Source organism: Mobula birostris, chromosome 8 (assembly GCF_030028105.1).
Source record: "Mobula birostris isolate sMobBir1 chromosome 8, sMobBir1.hap1, whole genome shotgun sequence".
In the NCBI taxonomy this organism is placed as follows: Eukaryota; Metazoa; Chordata; class Chondrichthyes; order Myliobatiformes; family Myliobatidae; genus Mobula; species Mobula birostris.
Window position 1 is genome coordinate 91,656,955 of NC_092377.1, and position 25,162 is coordinate 91,682,116.

The 25,162-nt window shown below is 39.6% G+C and overlaps 2 protein-coding genes across 6 annotated transcripts in view; one reads left to right on the top strand and one right to left on the bottom strand.

The window, feature by feature from the left end:
* pcmt (protein-L-isoaspartate (D-aspartate) O-methyltransferase) overlaps positions 1 to 25,162 on the top strand; it is a 45,616-nt gene that overhangs the window by 2,382 nt on the left and 18,072 nt on the right. The window contains exons 2-4 of the mRNA XM_072265658.1: positions 11,729 to 11,833; positions 15,013 to 15,044; positions 24,236 to 24,340. Of these exons, the coding sequence (XP_072121759.1) occupies positions 11,729 to 11,833; positions 15,013 to 15,044; positions 24,236 to 24,340 (242 nt within the window). The remainder of the gene's footprint in view (positions 1 to 11,728; positions 11,834 to 15,012; positions 15,045 to 24,235; positions 24,341 to 25,162) is intronic.
* Positions 10,843 to 25,162, bottom strand: part of lrp11 (low density lipoprotein receptor-related protein 11) — a 72,954-nt gene continuing 58,634 nt past the window's right edge. Inside the window, exons 9-11 of one of the 5 annotated variants that reach the window (XR_011886876.1) lie at positions 23,429 to 23,570; positions 13,112 to 13,234; positions 10,843 to 11,146 (exon numbers count right to left, since the gene is read on the bottom strand). The gene's annotated coding sequence lies outside the window, so the exon portion shown is untranslated. Of the gene's footprint in view, positions 11,147 to 13,111; positions 13,235 to 13,536; positions 13,762 to 23,428; positions 23,571 to 24,646; positions 25,000 to 25,162 lie in introns of those variants that run through there. The other 4 variants (XR_011886875.1, XR_011886874.1, XR_011886878.1 and 1 more) reach the window with 4 other exon arrangements.

The window sequence follows — 25,162 nt, forward strand, 5'->3', positions numbered from 1 at the left end:
TGGTTTGAGGACCACTTGATGCCAATTAATACTAACAAGTTGAGAGTACTTCTGACCTAAGTGGATGACGATAGACTGAGATTTGGGAATTTGAGTCGAGCTTCTTTCATTCTCGTTTAATGGTTGAGAGGGATAATAAATCAGCCATGATCGGACAGCAGCGTAGACCCAATGGACCTAAAGGCCTCATTCTGCTCCTTTGTTTTATGGTCTTGTCAGGTTCACTGCTGTATATCGTTTGTCCTGGCACACATTTTTTCCCCATGGAAATAGGGTGAAACAGCATTTCTTGGTGGAAATGTATTTTCTCTCACACATCTGTTTTAAGTTTTTGCTTTAAGTGCAAGTTGTATGTTGCAATCCAATCTAAAAACTGAAATCTATGGTTGTCACTTCTCTGGATAAAATTTGCTTTTGTGTTTGCTGCCATTTAGTTAGTACATCATTTAAGTTATGAGTTATGTATGTTTGCAGTAGACGATGACGCAGATCTAATGTTTATTTCCTATTCTAAGTATAAGATATCAGTTTCTGATCCTGCATCTGTTTTACTGCTTTAAATAAAATGCTTTTAATTTGATGTGGAAGCTCGATGCTGTGTTTATCCAGGTCCCTTTTGGGCAAATTGTAAGGGAAGAGTTTTGGCATAATGGACCTAAATATTTGAAGAATTTTGCTCACAGTAATGTTCATTTTTTAGACGTATGCATTTCCCACAAGCAGACACATAGAGTAATAATTCAAAATGCTGGAAACAGTCAGCAGCTGGGGGAAGTGTAAATGAGGAGCTCGAGGAATATAAAGAATGTAAAAAGAATCTTAAGAAAGAAATTAGAAAAGCTAAAAGAAGATATGAGGTTGCTTTGGCAAGTAAGGTGAAAATAAATAAAGGATAGTGAGGGATAAAATTGGTCCCTTAGAAAATCAGAGTGGACAGCTATGTGTGGAGCCAAAAGAGATGGGGGAGATCCGGAATAATTTTTCTTCGGTATTCACTAAGGGGAAGGATATTGAATTGTGTAAGATAAGGGAAACAGGTAGGGAAGTTATGGAAACTATGATGATTAAAGAAGAGGAAGTACTGGCGCTTTTAAGGAATATAAAAGTGGATAAGTCTCCGGGTCCTGACAGGATATTCCCTAGGACCTTGAGGGAAGTTAGTATGGAAATAGCAAGGGCTCTGACAGAAATATTTCAAGTGTCATTAGAAACGGAGATGGTGCCGGAGGATTGGCGTATTGCTCATGTTGTTCCATTGTTTAAAAAGGGCTCTAAGACTAAACCTAGCAATTATCGGCCTGTGAGTTTGACGTTAGTGGTGGGTAAATTGATGGAAAGTATTCTTAGAGACGGGAGGAAAAGATAGCAGCGCTCATGCAGCCCTCCGGTGAAAATGATATCGTATCCGTTAAATAGGGGCCGTGGACAATTCTGATTTGATGGAGACAGACGTGAAAGCACAGAGGAACATCTGGAGAAATTTGTGAAACGCAGGTTCGCTGCTGTTGTTACTGCGTGATCGAGAATCTTCCAGAGGGAAGGCCTCAAAATCCCCGGTTTTGCCTGCTGTTGGCGATCGAGATTGAGGTCGAATCATTCGGATAGAGATGGTGCTCGGTACTTGGTGTTGGAGAGCTGATTGGGAGGCTCGAAGTTCTCAGACGAATCAGAGTCGGACTGTGGTCGGGCATGGCAGGGAGAGTTTTTCTTCCTTCTCCCGTCAGCGTGAGATGTGGGACATTTGAGAGACTTTGAACTTTTTACTGTGCCATGGACTGCTCTTCATCAAGTTATGGTATTGTTACACTGTTGTAACTATATGTTATAATTATGTGGTTTTGTTAGTTTTTTCAGTCTTGGTCTGTCGTGTGTTTTGTGATAGCACACCGGAGGAAATATTGTATCATTTCTTAATGCATGCATTACTAAATGACAATAAAAGAGGACTGCGTGTCTCCATAATCTAATTATCGGGATAGACAGGGTCTGATTAAGAACAGTCAACGTGGATTTGTACGTGGAAGTGCATGTTTGACAAATCTCACTGAATTTTTTTGAAGAGGTTACTAGGAAAGTTGAGTGTACAGTGGTGGAAGTTATTGATATGAACTTCAGTAAGGCCTTTGACAAGGTCCCACATGGAAGGTTGGTTAGGAATGTTCAATCGTTAGGTATTAATATTGAAGTAGTAAAATGGATTCAGCAGTGGCCGGATGGGAGACGCCAGAGAACGGTGGTGGATAACTGTTTGTCAGATTGGAGGCTGGTGACTAATGGTGTGCCTCAGGGATCTGTATTGGGTCCAATATTATTTGTCATATATATTAATGATCTGGATGATGGGGTGGTAAATTGGATTAGTAAGTATGCAGATGATACTAAGATAGATGGAGTTGTGGATAGTGAAGTAGGTTTTCAAAGCTTGTAGAGAGATTTAGGCCAGTTAGAAGAGTGGGCTGAAAGATGGCAGATGGAGTTTAATGCTGATAAATGTGAGGTGCTACATTTTGGTCGGACTAATCAAAATAGGACATACATAGTAAATGGTAGGGCATTGAAGAATGCAGTAGAACAGAGGGATCTAGGAATAATGGTGCATAGTTCCCTGAGGGTGGAATCTCATGTGGATAGGGTGGTGAAGAAAGCTATTGGTATGCTGGCCTTTATAAATCAGAGTATTAAGTATAGGAGTTGGGATGTAATGTTGAAATTGTACAAGGCATTGGTGAGGCCAAATTTGGAGTATTGTGTACAGTTTTGGTCACCGAATTATAGGAAAGATTTCAACAAATTAGAGTACAGAGAAGATTTACTAGAATGTTACCTGGGTTTTATCACCTAAGTTACAGAGAAAGGTTGAACAAGTTGGGTCTTTATTCTTTGGAACGAAGAAGGTTGAGGGGGGGACTTGATAGAGGTATTTAAAATTATGAGGGGGATAGATAGAGTTGACGTGGATAGGCTTTTTCCATTGAGAGTGGGGGAGATTCAAACAAGAGGACATGAGTTGAGAGTTAAAGGGCAAAAGTTTAGGGGTAACATGAAGGGGAATTTCTTTACTCAGAGTGGTAGCTGTGTGGAGTGAACTTCCAGCAGAAGTGGTTGAGGCAGGTTCGATGTTGTCGTTTAAAGTTGAATTGGACAGCTATATGGACTGGAAAGGAATGGAGGGTTATGGGCTGAGTGCAGGTCGGTGGGACTAGGTGAGGGTAAGAGTTTGGCATGGACTAGAAGGGCCGAGATGGCCTGTTTCCGTGCTGTAATTGTTATGTGGTTAAAGAACAAAATTAACGTTTCATGGTCAGAACTGAGAAAGAGTAAACACACTTGCTTTAAGTTTCAGAGTAACAGTGTTTCAAATTGCATTATATTTTCCCCCTGTAAGTACTGTATTATTTTATTGTTGCCATACAATTTGGTGAGGAAGTTAAAGAAGTCATTGGAAAATGTTAACAGTCAGCAAGACGAAGGAATTGGTTGTTGACTTCAGAAGGAGTAGTGGACCGCACGACCCAATTTACATCGGTGGTGCGCAAGTGGAACAGGTTTTCTATTTTCTATTTATGATTTATAATTTAAATTTTTAATATTTACTAATTCTAACTATTTTTAATATTTAATATTTGTAATCAGGGAGTGTGAAGTGCAGATTCAAATATCGCTGTGATGATTGTACATTCTAGTACTAATCGTTTGGCAACAGTAAAGTATAAAGTTTCTTTACATGGAACAGCAATGTGCTTCTTAAGAATGTTTGAGGCACATGTAGAAAATGCATGAAGCAGACAGGAGTTTTGTGTCTCTCACACACCATTCACCTAGTCTTGGATGCCTGTGCAGAGCTGAGCTCCTGACGACTATGATCTTGAGCAGCTACATCCCAGTTGTTCACATTGCCATCCATCAGCTTAAGACCCACATCCAAATGCAGCTGGTGTACATTGTAAACAATACCCGACTATGTAAAAAGCTTTAAAGCTCTTTGTAATGTATTGCTTTAAGCAAGAATACTTTCCTTTATTAGCTGAGTTATAGCATTTGAGAAAGAGAGAATGTTGGAACTGTGTACAGTGCCAGCTGTACATATTTGGTGCTTGGTATTGAGGATGACTTGTTTCCACTCCAGGTCCGAGGTGATTGAGGGCATTGTGAAACCCTAAGACTCAGCCAGTAGAATGCCTCAGATGTTTTTAGAGCAGCTTGAGGTTGAGCCCACTAGGAAAAAGACAGTTCTGCATTGGGTGTTGTGTAATGAACCATATTTGATGAGAGAGCTTAAGGTAAAGGAACCCTTAGTGATTATATTATGATAGAATTCACCCTGCAGTTTGAGAGGGAGAAGCTATCATTGGATGTTTTGGTAATGTACAGTTTGAGTAAACGGAACTACATAGCATGAAAGAGGAGCTGTCCGGAATCAAATGGAAGGGGACACTACCAGGGATGATGGTACACCACCAATGGCTGAAGTTTCTGGGATTAATTCAGAAGACTCAGTATTGATTCATCTGAATGAAAAAGAAGCACTCCAAGGGGTATATGAGGCAACCGTGGCTGACAAGGAAAGTAAAATCGAAGACAGCATGAAAGCAAAATGTAGCAAAATTTAGTGGGAAGTTTTAAAAACTCAACAGGAGGCAACAAAAAAAACCATAAGGAGAGAAAAGGTGAATATGAAGGTAAGCTAGTCAGTAATATTAAAGAGGCTACCAGATGTTTTTTCAGATATATAGAGTAAGAGAGATGGACATAAGACTGCTGGAAAGGTAGTAATGGGGAAGAAAGAAATGGTGTTTGAACCCAAGTATTTAGTGTTGGTCTTTACTGGAAGACACCAGCAGCATGTTAGAAATTCAAGTATGTCAGGGGCAGAAGTGAGTGTAGTTGCAATTCCTAAGGAGAAGCTGAAACGTCTGAAGGTAGTTAAGTCACTCAGACCAAATCTGAACCCGCACTCCTGGGTTCTGAAAGAGGTCGCTGAGACTGTGGAGGCAATAATAGTGATCTTTTAAGATTCACTGGATTCTGGATTGGTTCTGGAGGAGTGGAAAATCATAAATGTCACTCCACTGTTTAAGAAAAGAGGAAGGCAAAATATAGGAAATTATACAATGGTATGCAAAAGTTTGGACACCCCTGGTCAAAATTTCTGAAACTTTGAATAGTTAAGTAGAAGATAAACGGATCTCCAAAAGTCATAAAGTTAAAGATGAAACCTTCTTTTCAACATTTTAAGCAAGATTAGTGTATTATTTTTGTTTTGTACAATCTTAGAGTGGGGGAAAAAAAGGAAAGGAACACCATGCAAAAGTTTGGGCACCCCAAGAGATTTAAGCTCTCAGATAACTTTTACCAAGGTCTCAGACCTTAATTAGCTTGTTAGGGCCATGGCTTGTTCACAATCATTGTTAGGAAAGGCCAGGTGATGCAAATTTCAAAGCTTTATAAATCCCCTGACTCCTCAAACCTTGTCCCAATAATCAGCAGCCATGAGCTCCTCTAAGTAGCTGCCTAGCACTCTGAAAATTAAAATAAATGATGCCCACAAAGCAGGAGAAGGCTATAAGAAGATAGCAAAGCATTTTCAGGTAGCCATTTCCTCGGTTCATAATGTAATTAAGAAATGGCAGTTAACAGGAACGGTGGAGGTCAAGTTGAGGTCTGGAAAACCAAGACAACTTTCCAAGAGAATTGTTGGTAGGATTGCTAGAAAGGCAAATCAAAACCCCCGTTTGACTGCAAAAGACCTTCAGGAAGATTTAGCAGACTGTGGAGTGGTGGTGCACTGTTCTACTGTGCAGCGATACCTGCACAAATATGACCTTCATGAAAGTCATCAGAAAAAAAACCTTTCCTGCATCCTCATCACAAAATTCTGCGTCAGATGTTTGCAAAGGAACATCTAAACAAGCCTGATGCATTTTGGAAACAAGTCCTGTGGACTGATGAAGTTAAAATAGAACTTTTTGGCCGCAATGAGCAAAGTCATGTTTGGAGAAGAAAGGGTGCAGAATTTCATGAAAAGAACACCTCTCCAAGTGTTAAGCATGGGGGTGGATCGATCATGCTTTGGGCTTGTGTTGTAGTCAGTGGCACGGGGAACATTTTACTGGTAGAGGGAAGAATGAATTCAATTAAATAACAGCAAATTCTGGAAGCAAACATCACACCATCTGTAAAAAAGCTGAAGATGAAAAGAGGATGGTTTCTACAACAGGATAATGATCCTAAGCACACCTCAAAATCCACAGTGGACTACCTCAAGAGGGGCAAGCTGAAGGTTTTGCCATGGGCCTCACAGTCCCCCGCCCTAAACATCATCGAAAATCTGTGGATAGACCTCAAAAGAGCAGTGCATGCAAGATGGCCAAGAATCTCACAGAACTAGAATGGCAAGGAAGAATGGGTGAAAATCCCCCAAACAAGAATTGAAAGACTCTTAGCTGGCTACAGAAAGGGTTTACAAGCTGTGATACTTGCCAAAGGGGGTGTTACTAAATACTGACCATGCAGGGTGCCCAAACTTTTGCTTTGAGCCCTTTACCTTTTCTGTTATTTTGAAAGTGTAAAAGATGGAAGGAAAAAAAGTAGTCTTGCTTAAAATATTAAAGAAATGTGTCATCTTTAACTTTATGCCTTTTGGAAATCGGGTCATCTTTTACTCGCTTAGCTATTCACAGTAACAGAAATTTTGACCAGGGGTGCCCAAACTTTTGCATGCCATTGTAGATCAGTTAGCCTGACTTCATTGATTTATAAGATGTTGGAGTCCATTATTGAGGATGAGGTTTCAGAGTATTTGGAGGCACTTGATAAAATGACTGAAGCCAGTATTGTTTCCTCGAAGGAAAATCTTTTCTGACAAATCTGTTGGAATTCTTTGAGGATAACAGCCAGTGGACATCGTTTACTTGGATTTTCAGAAGGCCTTTGACAAACTCCCATATATGAGGCTGTTAAACAAGATATAAGCCTCTGCTCTTTCTGACTCTGGAAAGCTATGGTAGCGGTGCTAATCACTATGCTACTCTGACACCATAGTAATGCAATATTATTTAAGATTTTAACCAGCATTTCTTTTTTTTTATTGCCATGCAAAATTTGTATCAGTATTGATATTTCACTACTTCTGTTCATTTATAGATGAGATTTAGTTAACTTTTGGAAATGCTTAATGTACATCTGTTCTTTAACTCGGCATGTTTCTGCACAACTGAGGAGGCAAGTGTTGTACAAGTTCCCTATTTAGGCCATAGTATTTAAGTATCATATTGCATTGGAGGTCCTCAGTTACAACTACTCTATTTTCGGAGCTTCTAAAATTATTAACCAGAGCATCACTTGTTGCTTTGAATACTCAGAGTATTCATTCTAGTAAAGCAAGTTATGGTATATTTTATCTTGTGATAAATATTTTTTTAACTGGGCTCCCTTATTCTGCAGAGCTTGATATAAAACTGGAATATCTCTGCACTTGCATATTGGGGGTTAAGGCTCAAGCTGACTTTGTGAGAAAAGTAATGCTTCCTGCAGGAATGCTTTAAACATGTCTGTGGCTGTTAGAATGCCTAAGGAGGAACTAGTGGACATGTATAATTCTATCTGGTTATTCTGGTGGTTTGGCATATGATTCAACTGGTTCAATTTCCTGTGCTCCCTTAAAAGTTATCAGAGATGGTTTCCTGTGCTCCTTTTAAAAACTTGCTGGATGCATGGTATAGTTGATTATTTAACTGTGTAAGATCTTGTTTTTAATGAAAGTGGTGCTGCGTTGACAGGAATAACATTCAGTATTATGAAAAATCTCATTCCAGCTGTATCCATGTCTGAGGCCACTGCATTATTACTTTACTGCATTTGGATCTTCAGGAAGCTGTTGATTAGATCCTTATAAAAGGTGGCCAAAAACCTTTGAGTACAGAATTGAGGCGATGCATTAATTTGAACTTAGAATTGGTTAGCAGATGGAAAGCAAAGAGCAGAAAAAGGGCTCTTTCTTGAATGGGCTGGGTATAATTAGTGGTTTACAACAGTGATTGCTGTTTGAGCCCCAGATGTTCATCAATATTGATTTTGCTGAGAAATCAATTTAGAATCAATTCCTAAAATCTAATGCCGAGATGTCGAGAGGATGTTTCCTATAGTGGTGGTAGGATCAGAAGGCACAGCCCCGAAATAGAGGGATGTCTCTTTAGAACAGACGTGAGGAATATCTTTAGTCAGAGGTCGTCAAGTCATTGGGTATGTTTAAAACAGAGGTTGATAGGTTCTTCATTAGTAAGGGTGTCAAAGATTATGGGGAGAAGGCAGGAGAATAGTGTTGAGTGGGTAATAAATCATCCATGATGGAATGGTAGAGCAGACTCAAAGGGCCTAAATCTGTTCCTGAGTTTTATGGTCTCATAGTCTTAAAATTGCTGATGTTGCAGAATTGGGTGAGATTGTGATGTAATGAGGCTTTCAAAGGGGATAATGACAAGGTGAATGACTGCAACCTCATTGTAGGTGAAATCGAATGTGGGGAAAATGTTTTCTTTTCCAGTTTGGTGCACAAACCCAAAAAGTAAGGTTATGCTTTTAAATATGGAAATTTGAGTAACTTTGAAGTGATCTTGTATAGTTGCAAACAAGTCACTGAAAGCCAGCAGGCAGGTGCAGCAAAGTTAGAAATGTGAATGGTTTGTTGTTGGAGTACAAATAGCTTTGTGGAATATTATATAATAATCTGGTGGTTCTTGTTTTGGGTAAATATTCTCATTATTTGAGAGAGTGCAGAAAAGATTCACTAGACTGATACCAGGAATGGCTTATCAAAAGAGATTGAGTGGACTAGTGTTCACTGGAGTTTAGAAGAATAGGAGGTCTCATTAAAACTTAATTTCTTGTGGGTCATATAGTAGGGATGCTGTATCCTCTGGCTAGAATCTAAAAGCAGGGGTCATATTCTCTGAACATGAAGACCATTTATGAGACAAGGAGTACTTTCTTCATGCCAAGGACGATGAATCTTTAAAATTCTCTACAAAGGATTTCTGGATTTTAAGTGTATTGAGGATTATTGAGATCAGTGCAGGGAAATGTTGAGGGAAAGCAGAGCAGGCTCAAAGGGTCAGGTGATCTTCTCTTGATCCCATTTCTTGGGTAGAACCCTGCATTTGTTCATAAATGGTAGAGATGTAGCACAGAACAGCCCTTCAGCCACTTGGTCAGGGCAAGTCATTGAGCGCCCATTTATATTAATTTTACACTCCCATATCTGAAAATATATTCTTTGGTATCAGTACCAATGGCTGATTCACTTGTGGTTGTGCATCTCTTAAAATTCACAACACACTTGTTTCTCATAGACTCCCACTTTTCCAACAGGAATCACTGTAAATCCCACCCTACCATCCATATCAGATGGGCACACTTGCTGATAACATTCATGATTGTCATCATATTCATTTCCTTTACCCAACCTGATTCACCATGTTTCCTCCTTGCAGAAGTCCCCAACTCACCAACTTTCCCTCACCACCCTACCTGACTCGCTGTCTATTAAAATCATAACTGCTCCCTTCCAGCCACCTGATAAAGTTATTCCCATCTTCTTAAACATTTTTTTATGATTTCAAGAGCTAGCTGGATATTAAGAACATAAAGTACTGCAGGTCTACCCTATCAGCGAGTCGGTCTTTGTTTTGGAGAAACTGAAGGAGCTGGACTTGGTGTGGACTATAATGCCACCTGTGACAGAGGTGCATGAAGAAGGTGTGCAGCCTAACAGCAAGTGATAGTCTTAGTTGCTTTTCTTGTGATCACAAGACCCTGTTGGGCATTTCTGGTGTGGAACGAAAGAAGTCCAATTCTTTGGTTTATTGGCAAATGGTGGGGGAACTGCATGGCCTCAGTCGTAGCAAGGACTGAGTCTCAAGCCATGGTGTCGCTTGTGGATGGGAATCCATCAGTCATTGCCAGAGGCAGTGTGGCGTGGCATCAGTACTGGAGCTGGTGCTGTATTGTGTTCAACTGCAGACTGCTGTAACATTCAGGGACTTGGAATTTTATGTGTGTGACTGTTTTGCTGTTGTTCTGTATGTGCCTTGTGCTGTGTATGATGGTTGGTATTGTTTAGCACATTGGCCCTGGAGTAACGTCGTTTCCTTTGGCTGTATTCATGTATGGTTGAATGATAATTGAACTTGATTCACCACTCCTGCTGCCCCTCCCTGACCTCATCAGTTCCGTTTAATCCTTCTCCTCATCTGGTGGTTTTGTGGAGCTCTCCCTCTCAGGACTGCTGACACCAACTGCTCCAGAATGTCCCTTTGCTTGTACTGACTGACTCCATCTCTCATTGCATTCACCCTACCACAGTTCCCTATTTCTGCCCAATCAGACACCTAGTTTTGTTCCACTGCTTTGGCTAAACGATTAACTCTCATTTCCCTCAGACAGCAAGTACCTCCCCTTCTGTTAAAAAAAAAACAATTAAAAAAGCTGTCTTGAGGCAAATTAGAGTAGTTAAGTCCCCAGGGGCTTTTGGTTCCAAATTGTGAAGTTGTAAATAAGATGTTTGCCAAATTAAGCTGCTGTCAAATGTCAAGTTCCTTGAGTTCATTTTGACTAGGTGATTGACAGGAGACCATCCAAGTCAAATAGACACAACTAGCAAAGCAATACTGTGGGTATGAAGGTAGCAAGAGCCAATTTGGTAGTACTGGTTGAGCACTGATTTCCTGGCACCCTCTGTTCCTGAGCCTTGCTGGATTACATTTTTTCTGGATTGAAAGAGGTCATGCAATAATAATGGCAAAAATGGACTGTGGAAGCTTAAAATGGATTATTAATTAAAAAATAAATTTATTATTTACTGTGTTTGCAAAGAATGTTTTTCGGTTATCTTTTTAAACATTTCATCTAGGCGAAGTTGCTTCGTGTTTTGATCACTCCTTGTGTAATTTTTCGTGCATCAAATAAAAATTCATTAGTTATTGTTCTGTCATGAAGGTACGTTTCTCTAACCCTTTGATTAAGTCACCCAACAACTCAATTAACTTGTCGATAGTGAATCTTCCATTTTCATCCATTTCATCATCGCTACCATCTTCATCACTTGCAGTGTTTTCATTAGCATTCAGAACACGGTCTATAATTTCTGAGTCTATAAAGTGATGCACAACATGTGTTTGTTTCATTGTCAACAATCATCCACTCACATAGACTTTCTTCCCTTAAGGCTACTTGCTCTATCTTTGAAAGCAGGTCCTGCAACACTTTTTTGCATACTCTAGCACATCATGAAAACTACTTTCTCCTTTGGTACACAAAATCCTGCAAAATCATCATCAAGCTTTTCTTCAGGCTCAATATAAAACATCAAAGCGACTTGTACGCCATTCTTTAGTGTTCTACCTTCTCCCACCCTCGAGCAATGAACTAAAGAATGTCTTTCATGTTAAATTCTTTAATAAATGTCTGTACAGAATTGCCAGCATTCACGTCATCTAACAGATGTTTCATGAAAAGTAAGTGATACTTGGCCTCGTAATTTCATCCAAATTAAAAATGATGCTGAACCATCAGTGTCCAGAAAATCGGTGGTCAACATGTATATTATTTAAATCAAACAATAATTCCAGGCCCTTTGTATTCTTGAAATTGAACCTGATACTGACTGTGCTGTTACTCTATTTTGGGGTGTGAAACAATTGATCATATTAATCTTCTCTTTTTTTTTTTACAGAAAATGGAATTATCAAGACAGAGCGGGTTTATCAAGTAATGTTAGCCACAGACCGCTGCCACTATGTAAAGAGTAACCCCTACACAGATTCCCCACAGTCTATAGGTAAGGATTTAAAAAGGACTTTTTCTCTTCCATGAATAATAAACAACCCCCTTGTGCGCATTTTTGATTTGGCTCTAGTGCCTCCCACCTATCACTCTTCACTTGTATTCCTGAATCTAGAAAATAAGTGTTAACTAGTTAAAAATAAACCCTATTATCTTACATGAGAATATTTAATCACAAACCTATTTTCCTTTCTGTCCCAACACACTCTCATTAAAAATGACATTGCAATTATCATTTGCAGAATCTCTTGTGCTTATAAATGCCCATTATTGTTTCAGCTCTGAATTCACTCACTGCAGTCCTTTCTGAAGTCTGCCTTGTGAAACTAAACACTAAGCAGTCTCTCCAAGGAATGACTCAGCAAATAAATGGCAAAATTTGTTTAGGATTTTTACTAAGTGGTGTGTTTGCATCCTATTTGACTTTATTTGAATCTCACAGGTGGTGTTAGACAGGGGGTGAGGGAAGGACTGATAAAATAAAGGTACAGTAGTTTTTTTTTCCTAATGCAAGAGGCTGATTGGTAAGGCAGAGGACTGGGATATTGTAACTGTAGCAGGACTGACAGCTGTGTGTTCTGGGTTTACAAATGTTATAGGCATGATAGATGTTGGAAGGTGTTTTTGATTTTGGACAACATCATTGCAATGCTTGGGAAGGATACTGGGGGATCACCTAGTGAGGCTGAATGGGTGAACTCAGAAACAAGAGAATGATCACTTTGCTGAGGTTGTATTATAGGCTTCCCAGTAGCTCATGGGCAATCGAAGAGCAAATATGTAGGAGATTGTAGTTATGTGATTTCAACTTCCCCCACCCATTGAGTTGGACTTCACTGATATTGACAAATAAGACATTAAAAAGGTATTTACACAGGTATATGGACAGGAAAAGTTCAGAGGGATATGGGCTACCTGAAGGCAAATGGGTTGGCATGGACAAGTTGGGCTGAAGGCCTTTTTCCATGCTGTATAACTCTGTGATACACTGTATTCCATGGAACACTTGCTACTTGTACTTCAGAAATGGTAAGCTTGATTTTTAACAATCTGGTCCTGTTGTATGCAAAATTAAAACCATATTAAACTGTTTGTGAAGCATAATATTTGATAGGATGAGATGTTTCTGCCCAAATTATTTATCTCTAATTGTATAGAAATTTTCATTGCAGCTAATATTCTGTTTTCCTAAAGTATTAGACAGGTGTGTCCATTGAATTACTTCAAAATATTGGTTTGTATGTGTGAAATATTTATAACGTGCAACACTTACCTTCAGAGTTGAGTGTGGGTGATATAGGAGATGCTTTTCTCAAAGTTTGTTTATTAAAGCTTGGTTTATGGAAATGAAGTGCAGTTAATGAGCCGTCTGCCTTTTCACAGTTGTTATCCTGTGCTGATAAATTGAATTCTATTAATTTCTAATTCATTTTAGCCAATTATAGAGTGATATTAGTAAATAAATTGCCCATTATCTGCAGTTACCAGTGAGATGTTATCTTTTTAGAAGCTACTCGTTCCTTCAGAGTCCCTCACGGTGTGTACATTCCACAGCTTCACTTGCTGCTGTGAAATTGTTTAGGTGTAAGAATGAGTCTAGGTGGGATATTTGAGATTTGACCAACCCACAAAATCAGAAAAGGGCAATAAGATCAGACTTTCACTGAAGTACTTTATATTTAATTGTTTTAGAAACTAAGTTGAAGTCTCCCAAAATTAAACTTCCCAGTTTATTATCTGTTTAAAAAGTTCTTTTTCAAAGTCTTGGAACACGTTACTTCCAAACTGGTACGTGGATCATTAGCAGCCATTATTTTCAGTAAGGTTTTCTCCAGCTTTGAGGCAAGTACTCTCTGGTGCAGCAGCTTTGCATGACTTGCCTACGCAAATGCTGGGCAATTAACTCTTGTCCTTGAATCATTTCTGGTAAGTATAAATGATCCATATTAGAATGTGTTTGGTGATCTTAATGCCATTAGTTTAACAGTAATAATCTAGAATGACCATTTTATTCACCACCTTGTTACTGCAAGATTCAGGCCACATTTTCTGATGGAATTACTGAAATAAAGCTCTTGCCCTTGACATGTTTGCATGTAATGTTTATAATACACATGCAGTGATTCATGTGTATGTGCACCTGGCAGAATTGTCCTCAGATTTCTGTCCCATATTTGCAGTTTTAGGTTCAAATCCTTATTGCAATATCTTAGAACTATATTTTGTCCTTTTTCACTGATTGCCCTTCACTGTATAGTCTTTCCATTCCTCTTCGTCTCCTTATTTTTGACCAGGCTTACTTACCCCTTCTAAGCCTAGGCTGCCAACTATAGCTTGCCAGATCCCTCTGTCCTGGGCCAATATTTCTTGTTATTCCAATCTGTACCCATCTTGGTGTGTTCTTCCCCTCTTATAGATAAGGTCTTTTGAGTTTCAGTTAGTGCTTCTGTAGCACTGTTTTTTTGTGGGATGGGATTGCTTTCACAGTCGGGCTTGAATTTTCGACCAGGTAATCAAAATACAACTTCTTCCTCTACTGCCAACTAAATCTGAAGTATATCTATGGACCACTTTCCAACATCTTTCTGATTCTGTGTTATGCATGCCCTATCAGCATTCTAACTCACTTGCTCATAGTCTTTCAAGCCTGCACTTACATTGGTCACTTGATTTTTAATCCTTGCCCTCCCAAGTCTTTGGGGAAAGAAGTTAATGGTGAAACTTTGTACAAGAAAAGAAATCTCGTCAGTTTGTTGAAGAACACAAATGAAGGACTAGGCATGTGATTTGGCAAAGGATTATGTCCCCTTGTTCCAATCTTCCACCACTAACACCCGCAAAGAGTTGAAGTTAGTACTGTGGGTATGCAATTTCTTCATTTGTCATCTGGTTGAAAAATAAACTTAGAACAAATTATAAATGCTTTTAGTATTGAGATGGAGAGATTTCTCAAGAGATGTTAACTATATTCTTAAAGAAATGGTAGATGAGATTGTTAATCATCCAGCGGAATGGCAGAACTATCTCAAGGGGAAGAGTGGACTATTTCTGTTTCTTACACTGATTTTATGCATTTTAAAGCCTTGGACTTTGTAAATTGCAGCAGTTTGTCTGCAGGTTGGTATTTGAGCAGCACTTGTCGGTGTATATCATTTGTTTTTTTTTGTATTGCAGGTTTCCAGGCTACAATCAGTGCCCCACATATGGTAGGTGTAAATTATTTCCTGGTTTAGTTTTACCTTTGTACTTGTGGTTTTGTGTACCAGTAAGATAAGTAATAGTTATTTCAACTGTGGCTCCCAGCTGGTTTGCTTCCTTCATCTGAATGTGGCATGAAAGCCAGAAAAGAGTTAAGCTTTGTCCTTGTTTCAACCAAGTGTGACAGCAGAAAACTCTGCAAAAGCTAAAACCAGTATGATTAAGAATTAAAAACAAAAAGCAAAAGATTTATGAAGCAGTTTGAGTTGAAAGCTTGACTTCAATCCTAAAACATCATTTCAGATGATGGGCTACAGCAAACACTGGATATTGAGGGATATCAAGGTTTGGATAAAGAGGGGAAAAAAGGTTGATGGCAGATATAGAGAATTAAAAGTAGCCAAGTCCATCAGGAGTATTAAGTGTAGGGAAATTAGAAAATTCAGAGGGTGGAGAGGTGTGTTGTAATAAAATACCAGTTGCAGCCCAGCTTAAAATGTATTCAAAAGTATTATAACACAGAATGTAGAACAGCACAGCTCTTTGGCTTACAGTGTTGTACCAACCTATATAAACCTATTCCAGAATCAGAACCTTTCCCTTCACACAGCTCATAACCCTCTATTTTTCTTATCCATGTGTCTAAGTCCCATTGCATTACCTTTACCACCACTCCCGGTAGTGTGTTCCAGGCACCCAGCACTTTCTGTATTTTTAAAAAAAACCTACCTCTGATGTCTCCCCTAAATTTTCCTCTACTCACGTGAAACAGATGTTGTCTTGAATTGGCCATTGCTGCCCTAGGAAAAAGGCTCTGACTACCCACTCAATCTATGCGTCTCATAATCTAATGCACTTCAATCAAGTCACCTGTTATTCTCCTTCGCACCAAAGAGAAAAGCCTTAGCTCGCTCGACCTTTCCTCATAAGACATGTTCTCTAATCCAGGTTCCATCCTGGTAAATCTCCTGTGCACTCTAAAGCTTTCTTATCTTTCCTGTAATGAGGCAACCAGAATTGTACACAACATTCCAAGAGTGGTCTGCCCAGGGATTCATAGAGCTGGAACATAACCTCACAGCTGTCGCACTCAGTTCCTCAACTAATGAAAGCCAGCACACCGTATGCCACCTTAACCACACTATCAACTTGTGTGGCAATATTATAGGATCTATGGATGTGGACTCTACTTTGTGAATATAAAGGACAAGAGAATAACCAGGGAAAGAGAGAAACAACATAGGTTCACAAAGGAAACTGACTCTGTAGTTGGATACCTCAGTGAGGAGATAAGGTGAAAGTCTTGCGCTAGTGTCCATAAATAGATGTACTAAGGAGGATTAAAGGTGGATAAATCTCTAGGGCTGGATGAGATTTATCTCAGATGCTACAGAAGGGAAAGAGTTGCTGAGGTTTTTAAATCTTTGGCCACAAGTGAAGTTTCAAGTGACTGGAGGATGGTAAATGTGCCACTTTGCAAGAAAAGCAGCCGGAAAAAGCCTTGTAATTGCAGACCTTTGAGTTTAACATCAGTAATAGTGAAGTTATTGTAAAAAGTACTGAAGACCAAGATTAATGATCATTTGCAATGGGTGGGGCTATTGTTTTATGCCTAGACAATTCATGCACCTGGTATTGTCAAGTCAAATCTTGTCTGACCAATCTGAATTATTTGAAGAAGTAACTAAGTGTATTGATGTTCAATATATGTGATCTACATTGACCTCAGTAGCACCTTCAATGTCACACAAGGGAGTCTAATCCTAAAGGTTAGGGCCTATGGGTTGCTTGCAGGCCATGTTGGCAAATTGGATCTAAATTTGGCTACGCAGTAGGAGATGGATGATAGGTTATTTTGGTGAATGAGTGCCTGTGACTGGAATTGGTGCTTGGAAATTTGCTCTTAGTAATATTTGGAATTGATCTGGGTATGGGTGTAGGAGGGTGATGGGTAAACTTGCATAACACAAAAACTGAAGGTGGTTACCCTTGGGTTGCAAAGTGGTATTGATGTGCTGGTGGAATTGCCTGAAGAATGGCAGTCTAATCCTGATCAAGGTAAGGTGGTGCATTTCGGGAGTATTAATGAGGCTAGGACATGGCGGAACATGGTCACCTTGGTGAGGAAGCCTAAAGGTCATCGAAGGTTGCAGCACAGCTCGATAGCGGATAAGGAGGATATGGGATGCCGACCTTCAGTTAAGGTGCTGAATACAAGAACAGGAAGTTTATATTCCAACTTTATAAAATATTGGTCAGACCTCTGCTGAAATATTGCATTGCAGTTCCGATCAACACACTACAAGATAACTTGTGTGTTGGTGAAGGCTCAAAGGATATCCACCAACACGTTGCCTGGTTTTGGTCATGAGTAGAAACTAGTGAAGACAGGTCTATTTTCTGAGAGGTGGTTAAGAGGGGATATGATTGAGTTACGTTAACTGAGGTATGGAAGAGGGTGACTGCGGTAAACCTTTGCTCTTATTAGAGGTGAATAACACTGGAGTACATATTAGGGGAAGGGTTAAGAGATTGAAGGGATCTAGGGGCATGTTTTTCAATTGAAATGCACAATCCAAGAGTGGACGTGGAGAACCAGTGTCGGAATGAGGACTGGAAGGGTATAGGTGCCATTGGTTGCTGTGGTGGCATGGGTCTCTTTCCATGTTGTATGGCTGTTGATTTGAGGAAGCCAGGGCTTCCACTCTATGGTTGTATTGTGGATGAGTTTATTTGCTGATAATTCCTTTAATACATGTAAAAAAAAAATATTATGACTACTCACTTAACAACCACTCCCCACGTCACACCTACCTAAAGCTAACCCACTACATGCAAGACGGATGTCTAAAGCAAGGGAGAGTACTTGCCACTTTGCACAGGTTTGAAGCTAGAACAGTACACATTCAATATCTGCAATAAAGCAGTTACCCTGACAACTGTTACTGGATTTTGCATCCACCTTCTTTATCAGTGTATTGGCTGAATGGTGATCTACAACTTCAGCAACTTGTGAGGGTTACCCTCTAGTCCTCTACAGCATTCTCTTTTTTCAGCTGCTCCTCAGCATCTGATGAGCATAATCAGAAGAAATGGTCCAAGCTAAAGTTGAGTAATTAGGATTGTATATTTTAAGGCTTTTCCAAAGAGTGAGTAATTGCAGAAAGAGTTGTGGATTGAATTAGCAAAAGTGGGCCTTTGTGATCTGTCTATTGCTATTTATTTTCCTTTTGTCTGTGGGAGTGGTAGCAAGCTGTTACTTTGAACCACTGAATGTTGAAGGTACTGAGTACTGTCTGGGAGGTCCATGATTTGGCATGGCAATGATGAAGGAATGGTTACGTATTGCCAACTCAAAATAGTGTATGATTTGGAAGTTTTAGGAGGTAATATTTTCTATGTTTAAGAGTTGCTATAGGGTCAGTTATGGTGAATTGTTCCAGCTTGTATTGCAGATGGTACATTATGCAGGGAAAAAGGTGCCAGTTAGGTGAGCTGATTTGATCCTGGATGATGAACATTTCAACCAGAGTTGGACTGGACTTTCATCTAGGCAAGTGAAGGGTGCTGGTTAGTGTCTTGTTATAGGGGTTGTGAGATTTATCACTTGGAATACCCAGTCTCTGACCTGCACTTGTATTTAGAGTACTTAGTATTAAGATGCTATTGTCAAGGGATGGTGATTTGATACCCTTGCTTGAGATGGTTATTACTGGCAAGTGGTGTGAATACTACTGCCAATTACCAGCCTTTGCTAGATCCTAATCCAGGTTGAGCTACATCTGAGCTTCTAAGTAATCCTGGAACAAATATTGCACTAACTGCTTGCTTTGCTGTTTGAGGGTGCTTAAAGGAGATTGATGCAAGTCTGGATTATGGGTATATATACCTGACTTTGTAAGGGCGAGGGAACTTTCTTCCCATAGGATGTTAGTGAACTGTTGCCACATTTATGACTAGGAAGAAAGAAGGAAAATGATGTTATTGGAGAAAAATCCTGATCTCTTGGCAGTGGATGACCATGGAGGTCTTTATCAAAGGTTTCAGTGTTCAGGTAGGCCTACTCAATGCCTACACGTACTCCATGCTATCACTAGCCACATCCAAGAGCAATTTGTATGAAAATGATTTTTCTAGTATTAATCTACACTTCCAATTTGTAGTCGCTCAACTATTTGAGCTTCGGTCTTGTAACTCCAGCACCCAGGTTTAATCCTGGCTACCAGTGCAATCTGGAGTTTTGAGTCTTCCTTGTGACTCATAATAAATCAGTAATGATGGAATGACTCAATGGCCTAATTCTGCTCCTGTGCCTTATGGTTTTATGGTGACTGGTTGGTCCCCTCCCTGAATCAAAGATCAATATACACTCAGTGGCCACTTTATTAGGTGCACTTGCACACATTGATACAAATCTAAGCAGCCAATCGTGGCAGCAATTCAATGCATAAAAGCATGCAGACATAAGCAACAAGAGCTGTTTAGACCAAACATCAGAATGTGAAAGAAATGTGATCTGAGTGACTTTGGCTGCAGAATGATTATTGGTGTCAGACAGGTGGTTTGAATATCTCAGAAATTTCTGACCTCCTGGGGCATTCACACAGTCTCTAGCACCACCGGCGTGGAGCAGGTAAAACATAAAATTTTCTAGTGAACGGCAGTTCTGTGGTTGAAAACACTTTCTTGAGAGAGATCAGAAGAATGGCCAGACTGGTTGAAGCTGACAGGAAGTTGACAATAACTTAAACATTAGTGTGCAGCAGAACACCTCTGAATGCACAACATGTTGAACCTTGAAGTGGATGGGCTATAGCAGCAGAAGACCAAAGACATACAAATACACCCAGTGGCCACTTTATTAGGTACCTCCTAAACCTAATAAAGTGCCCTCTTGAGTGTAATATCACAGTAAATTAACCCTAGTGGTGGTGGTAGTAAAATTGTGGGGAGAATATATTGCAGCAAAAAATCATGGGGGAATGATTGCAAAGTGTACTAGGAAAATGTCCGTAATGGCATAGAGAAATATGGAAAATGGAACTTTTAGGTTTTACATATGTTTTTTTTAACATATTCTAAAATGCTTCACAACCAATTGAACGCTTCTTACAGTGAATTCATTGTTGTAGAAAATACATGCCGATCAACCTTTGGAAAATTTATAGGTGAACATATTGGCTTCTTGGCTTCCTTTAGCAATTATAGATTTTGTAATTGTCTGAGCTCCAAGTAACATTTAAAGCTAATCAGTTGATGCAGGATTTCAACCTGAAACATTACAGTTCCTCTCAATGCCTCACTTCCCCTCACAGATGCTGTTCAAGGTGCTGAGTTCCTCACCTTCTTTGTTCCAGATTTTAGCTTCTGCAGTCTCTTGTGTCTCCAAAACAAGTGTTTATTTTTGAGTTCACTTGACTAGGTGTTTCAATAGTACTTAATGAAGTAACACCTTTAGCAGTGCTGCCATTATGTATTACCCCTAGTCATTTATTAATATTGTTGAATATCTATCAGCATAGCAAGGTCTTGAATAATGGACATCACTTTTCATACATCTATATATTAAAATCTCCATCCTGTCACTGTTAGGAAACCTCTTTCTTACAAGTTGTATTGAATTATCAGTACATGAGTTTTTGTATCGCTGCAGAGTTGGTGGATATTAGGGATGATTTGCATTTTGTCTTGTTCTGAACTTCAAAAGGAAATGTGATCCCACCCTCTAGTGAACAAATGTGGTATTACTGCCCAAGCTGTTTTTTGTACATAACTCTAGTGTTAAATCAATGTTACAGGTTTTGGCTTGTACAAATGATTTTTAAAAATTGTTTTTTTATCATACATTTTTATGGTATTTTTTATCATTGCAAATAAATCAAAGAAACTTCTGTTGGGTTTGGTATTTATCTGTGAATGATTATGTGCTTGTACCAAGTGGGTTTGTGTATCATTTAGGAGAGGCGATGTATGGTTTTCGTATAAATTGTATGTGCCTAAGATTCTGAATAAATGGATGTTGGCTTCTGTCACCTCAACAGGTGCCCTTGAGCCAGCGTGTGTTCCATCTGATGGATAATGCCGGTGCTATTTGAAAGCTATCCTGGAGCTTGGAAGAAACAGCCATCTGTCCTGCTCTAAGAACTTCTCCAGTTTCGTAATGAAAGAGATACTTACCACTTTTTAAACACTAATAACAAACTATTATTTTGTCTGCTTTCTGGTCCAGATGCCATGCCTACTGCCTATTGAAGCTTTAATGTTGATAACAGTTTTAAAGAGGAACTACAAAGCCAAGGCTGGCAAAGGCTCAGGAAATCAGGAGTTATCTTGTTTATCAAGGTGATCCCCTCTGGTGTGTGACAGATTTAGTGTTTCCCAGTTCTCACTGTAGTGGATCTTATCAAACTTCTACACTTGTAAATAAAATTACAATGATTTGGAGACAGAGACACAAGAGACTGAAGAATCTGGAGAAAGTAAAATGCTGGTGATACTCAGTGGGTCAGGCAACATCTGTGGAGGAGAATGGGCAGTCGACATTTTGGGTTGTGGTCCTCATCTGGACTGGAAGATTGAGGGATAATGGCCAATATAAGAGGTGAGCAGAAGGAGTGGGGTAAGAATTGGCAAGAGGTGGATGGATCCTGCTGCAGAGGGGGGAATAAGCAGAGAGAAGATTAGAAACTGACAGGCTGGGACGTGATAGGTGGAGGGATAAAGATGGCAGTTGAGGGAATCAGATAGGAAAGGAAGGCGGAACAGAGAATAAAATAAGGGAGATGGGGAAGGCAGATGGTAACAGTATGGAAGGGGTCCCCAGTGGGAGGTTGGTGGTGATGCGCAGATGGATTGGGTGGAGGAGTGGAAAGAAAGTGATTGTGCTGGGGTGCGTACAGGAGTAGGTGGGGGGGGGATGCTGGGGATAGAAAATTTGCATACAAACCATTTGATTAAAACCAAATATATATAATTTATCTCATTTATTTTTATAACTCATCCTCTCAGTTATCCATTACATGTAAGGGTATGATTTAATAATAATAAGGCCAGGCAGCTACTCTGGAGCCAGAAGGAGAGTTGCTATTTCAAATAGACTTTGCATCTACTGATGCTGCCTGACACATTGAGTTCTTTCAGCAGTTACTGTGTTCCAGATTCTAGTATCTGCAGTCTTGTGTCTCATTTCGTAGGATCTGACAGAAACTGGAAAGAACGGAAGATGCTAGAAATGGAAAATAACAGCATGCAATCCTGGCAGTTCTCATGATAGGCAGCATTGTTGACTTGAAAAGCAGCTAATGCTTCTAGTTAATGGTTGTCCATCAGACTTGGCATTCATTGTCCTGAAGCATTAACTCTGTTTCTCTCTCTGCAGGTGTTCCCTGACTATTTCCAGCATCATTTGGTGGTGATTCTTATTTGATATGAGTGCCTTTGTTGTTGCAAAACTTGGGTTCAGAATAAACTGTGCAGTTTTAATGACAATTCACCAGCTTTATGGTTAAGTTCATTGAAGTCAGCTTTTTGATGTATGTGCCCGTTGTGTATTTGTATCTTATAACCAGTGGAGGTGCGGAGTACCACAACTTCAGGAGTGTGACCTGTTTGTACGGACAGGGGTCACTCTAATGCAGGGAAGAAGTTAAATTGTCACTGGTTCCTATCTGCCTTTTGTCCAGTCATCTTGGACTTGCCATGAGGAGTACGCCATGGAAAATCAATTACTCAAACATCTGTGTGCATGGTCATCAAGAGTGACCTTTAGGGGTTAGAAGCGCCTATTGTGAGTTAATATTTCCGTGTGGAAATAGTACAGTTTACCCTACAGCAGATACCCTACTGGAGGTCCAGTATGCAACTTTATTGATTAATTTCCTTGGTCTAGACATGTAGTGAAAAATTAAAAAAAAATACTCAAAACTTCCCACAAATGTAGCCTGATCTGTTGATCAGCAGTTTCTGGTGCAGTGTTGATTGAATTTATAAAAAGTCGTCAAAAAAAAGTGGCATAGTGGCATATTTGCAGAGTAAAAAAAAAAGGCCAACTTTGTTACTCTGCAAGTTTTTGATACCTTGCTTGGACCCACATTTTTTTTGTTCGGTTTGATCACTTGCAGGTTTTGCAGTGAGCAGGTGGAAAACTGAATGACTCAGTTGAGTTGCAGGTATACAGTGGTTAGATCTCATCTGGAACACTGGGAAGGTGTGATGTTAGTCTTCTCAAGCTAGAATTAGCATCAGTTTTAATAAACCTGATTCTGATATCATGCTCATCAAAGGTAATGAGGGTATATATTGTGCTCATTAGAACAATAATCATTATTATTAATACTTTCTGGCAATGTTACCAACCACATGCATTTTGCAAAGTTTCATTAATAGTGTTTACCTGAGCAGCGTGGCCTCCAATGCCAGGATTGGTTACGATGGTGGCTACCCATCAAGAACTAGGAACAATAAATGTAGCCACTAAGTCTGATGGAAAACCTTTATTTTACTTTATGGTGAGAACTTAAAGTGAATAATAATTTCTGGGAAAATAAACGAGAAAGAAAACTGTTGATTATATGGGAAGTTTGGAGTAGATAGAAATACTTGTTTTTGCTCTAAAATTATTTATTAGTGTGTGTAGTATAACTTACTATAAGAACTAATGATTGTGTGTATATATTCTCTAGATCTCATCTTTGTTGCAGGATATCGTATATGTCCTTTGCATATGTGCTGGTGGGTTCACTGGTGCCTGTCTTCCAGTAAGAAGAGCTGGATGCAGCTGACTCTTGGAACTTAATAAATATTCCTTCAACTTGCTGACCTTATTGTTAGACCACAATTTCTGTCAGCTGAATTTTGGACTTGAACGATTAAAACTTGAATCAATGAGTTTAAAAACGTGGTTGGACTAAATGTCATTACTAGCACTAATTATTCAGAAGATTCCATCCAGAGAGGGATGGGTGTGTGTACACGGGCAGTTAACATGATGCATTATTTGCCTGAGTTGGATTAAATTTTATGCAAAATGAAACTCATGCCTTCTGAAAAGATGACTCCTTTACCACCACCCTCACCAAATCATTTTGTGGAAGGGAATAGCTTAACTTGTTTTGATTTAAGCCATCACTTTTATTTTCCAGTTCATTGGTTATTTATGCTTGGCCTTAATGTATACAATCTCATTTGTTGTCTCCTCCAGCACGCATATGCCCTGGAACTGCTGCACGATCAATTGTCTGAAGGAGCTAAAGCACTTGATGTAGGTTCTGGCAGTGGAATCCTCACATCTTGTTTTGCACGGATGGTAAGTAGCTCAGTGCCTGGGGACTGTATGCAGTGCTCTTGCAGAATTCCTGAATGCTGCTCAGTGTGTGGAATCAATGTTAGCAGGGAAAGTGGCAAGGCAAGGCAAGGCCCTGAATATCACCCCTGGATAAAGAACCTAACTGTCTTCCCCCTCTGCCTTATTGGTAAGTTATTGCCTCCTCTCTGCCCAACATCTCTCTCTCAAACTCAACTTTGTCAATTTTTTTTTTATTTCAAGAATTTTATTCATAAAAAGATGTGCACAAAAGAACACAACAAATCTCTTCACATTCTTAGTTCATTGTTGCTGGTTCTCTATACAGAGGATTGTTAGCACATCTTTAATCTTGTACATAGCACCATTACAACCCTTTGCAATTCCGTTGTTTAAGGCATTTCCCCATTGGACTCAGCCTTTCAGTGTTCTATAGCAGAAGGACCCTAGATTGTGGTTCTTCATCAAAGAACCTTTACATTAGCAGCAAGCTTCATTGCATTCCTCATGCACTCCTGCAGTCTGGAACATGCCATAAGTGGCTGATATTCACATGACTCTACACAGGTGGATGTTGTAATTCCCTGAGATATGGTTGGTAATGGTCCTGTTTAAGCAGAGGAGCACAGAACACTGGAACAACTCAGCAAATCAGGTAGCATCTATAGAGAGAAATGGACAGTTGATGTTTCGTGCTGAGAGCCTTTGCCTGGATTAAGTGGAATCACTTTCAAGTGTGTATGCACTCTATTATCTTCACTAGAGTGAAGAGGATTGTTTCTGTTGTGGGAGTGAGGTTGGATCATAGATGGAATGGGGCTGGGT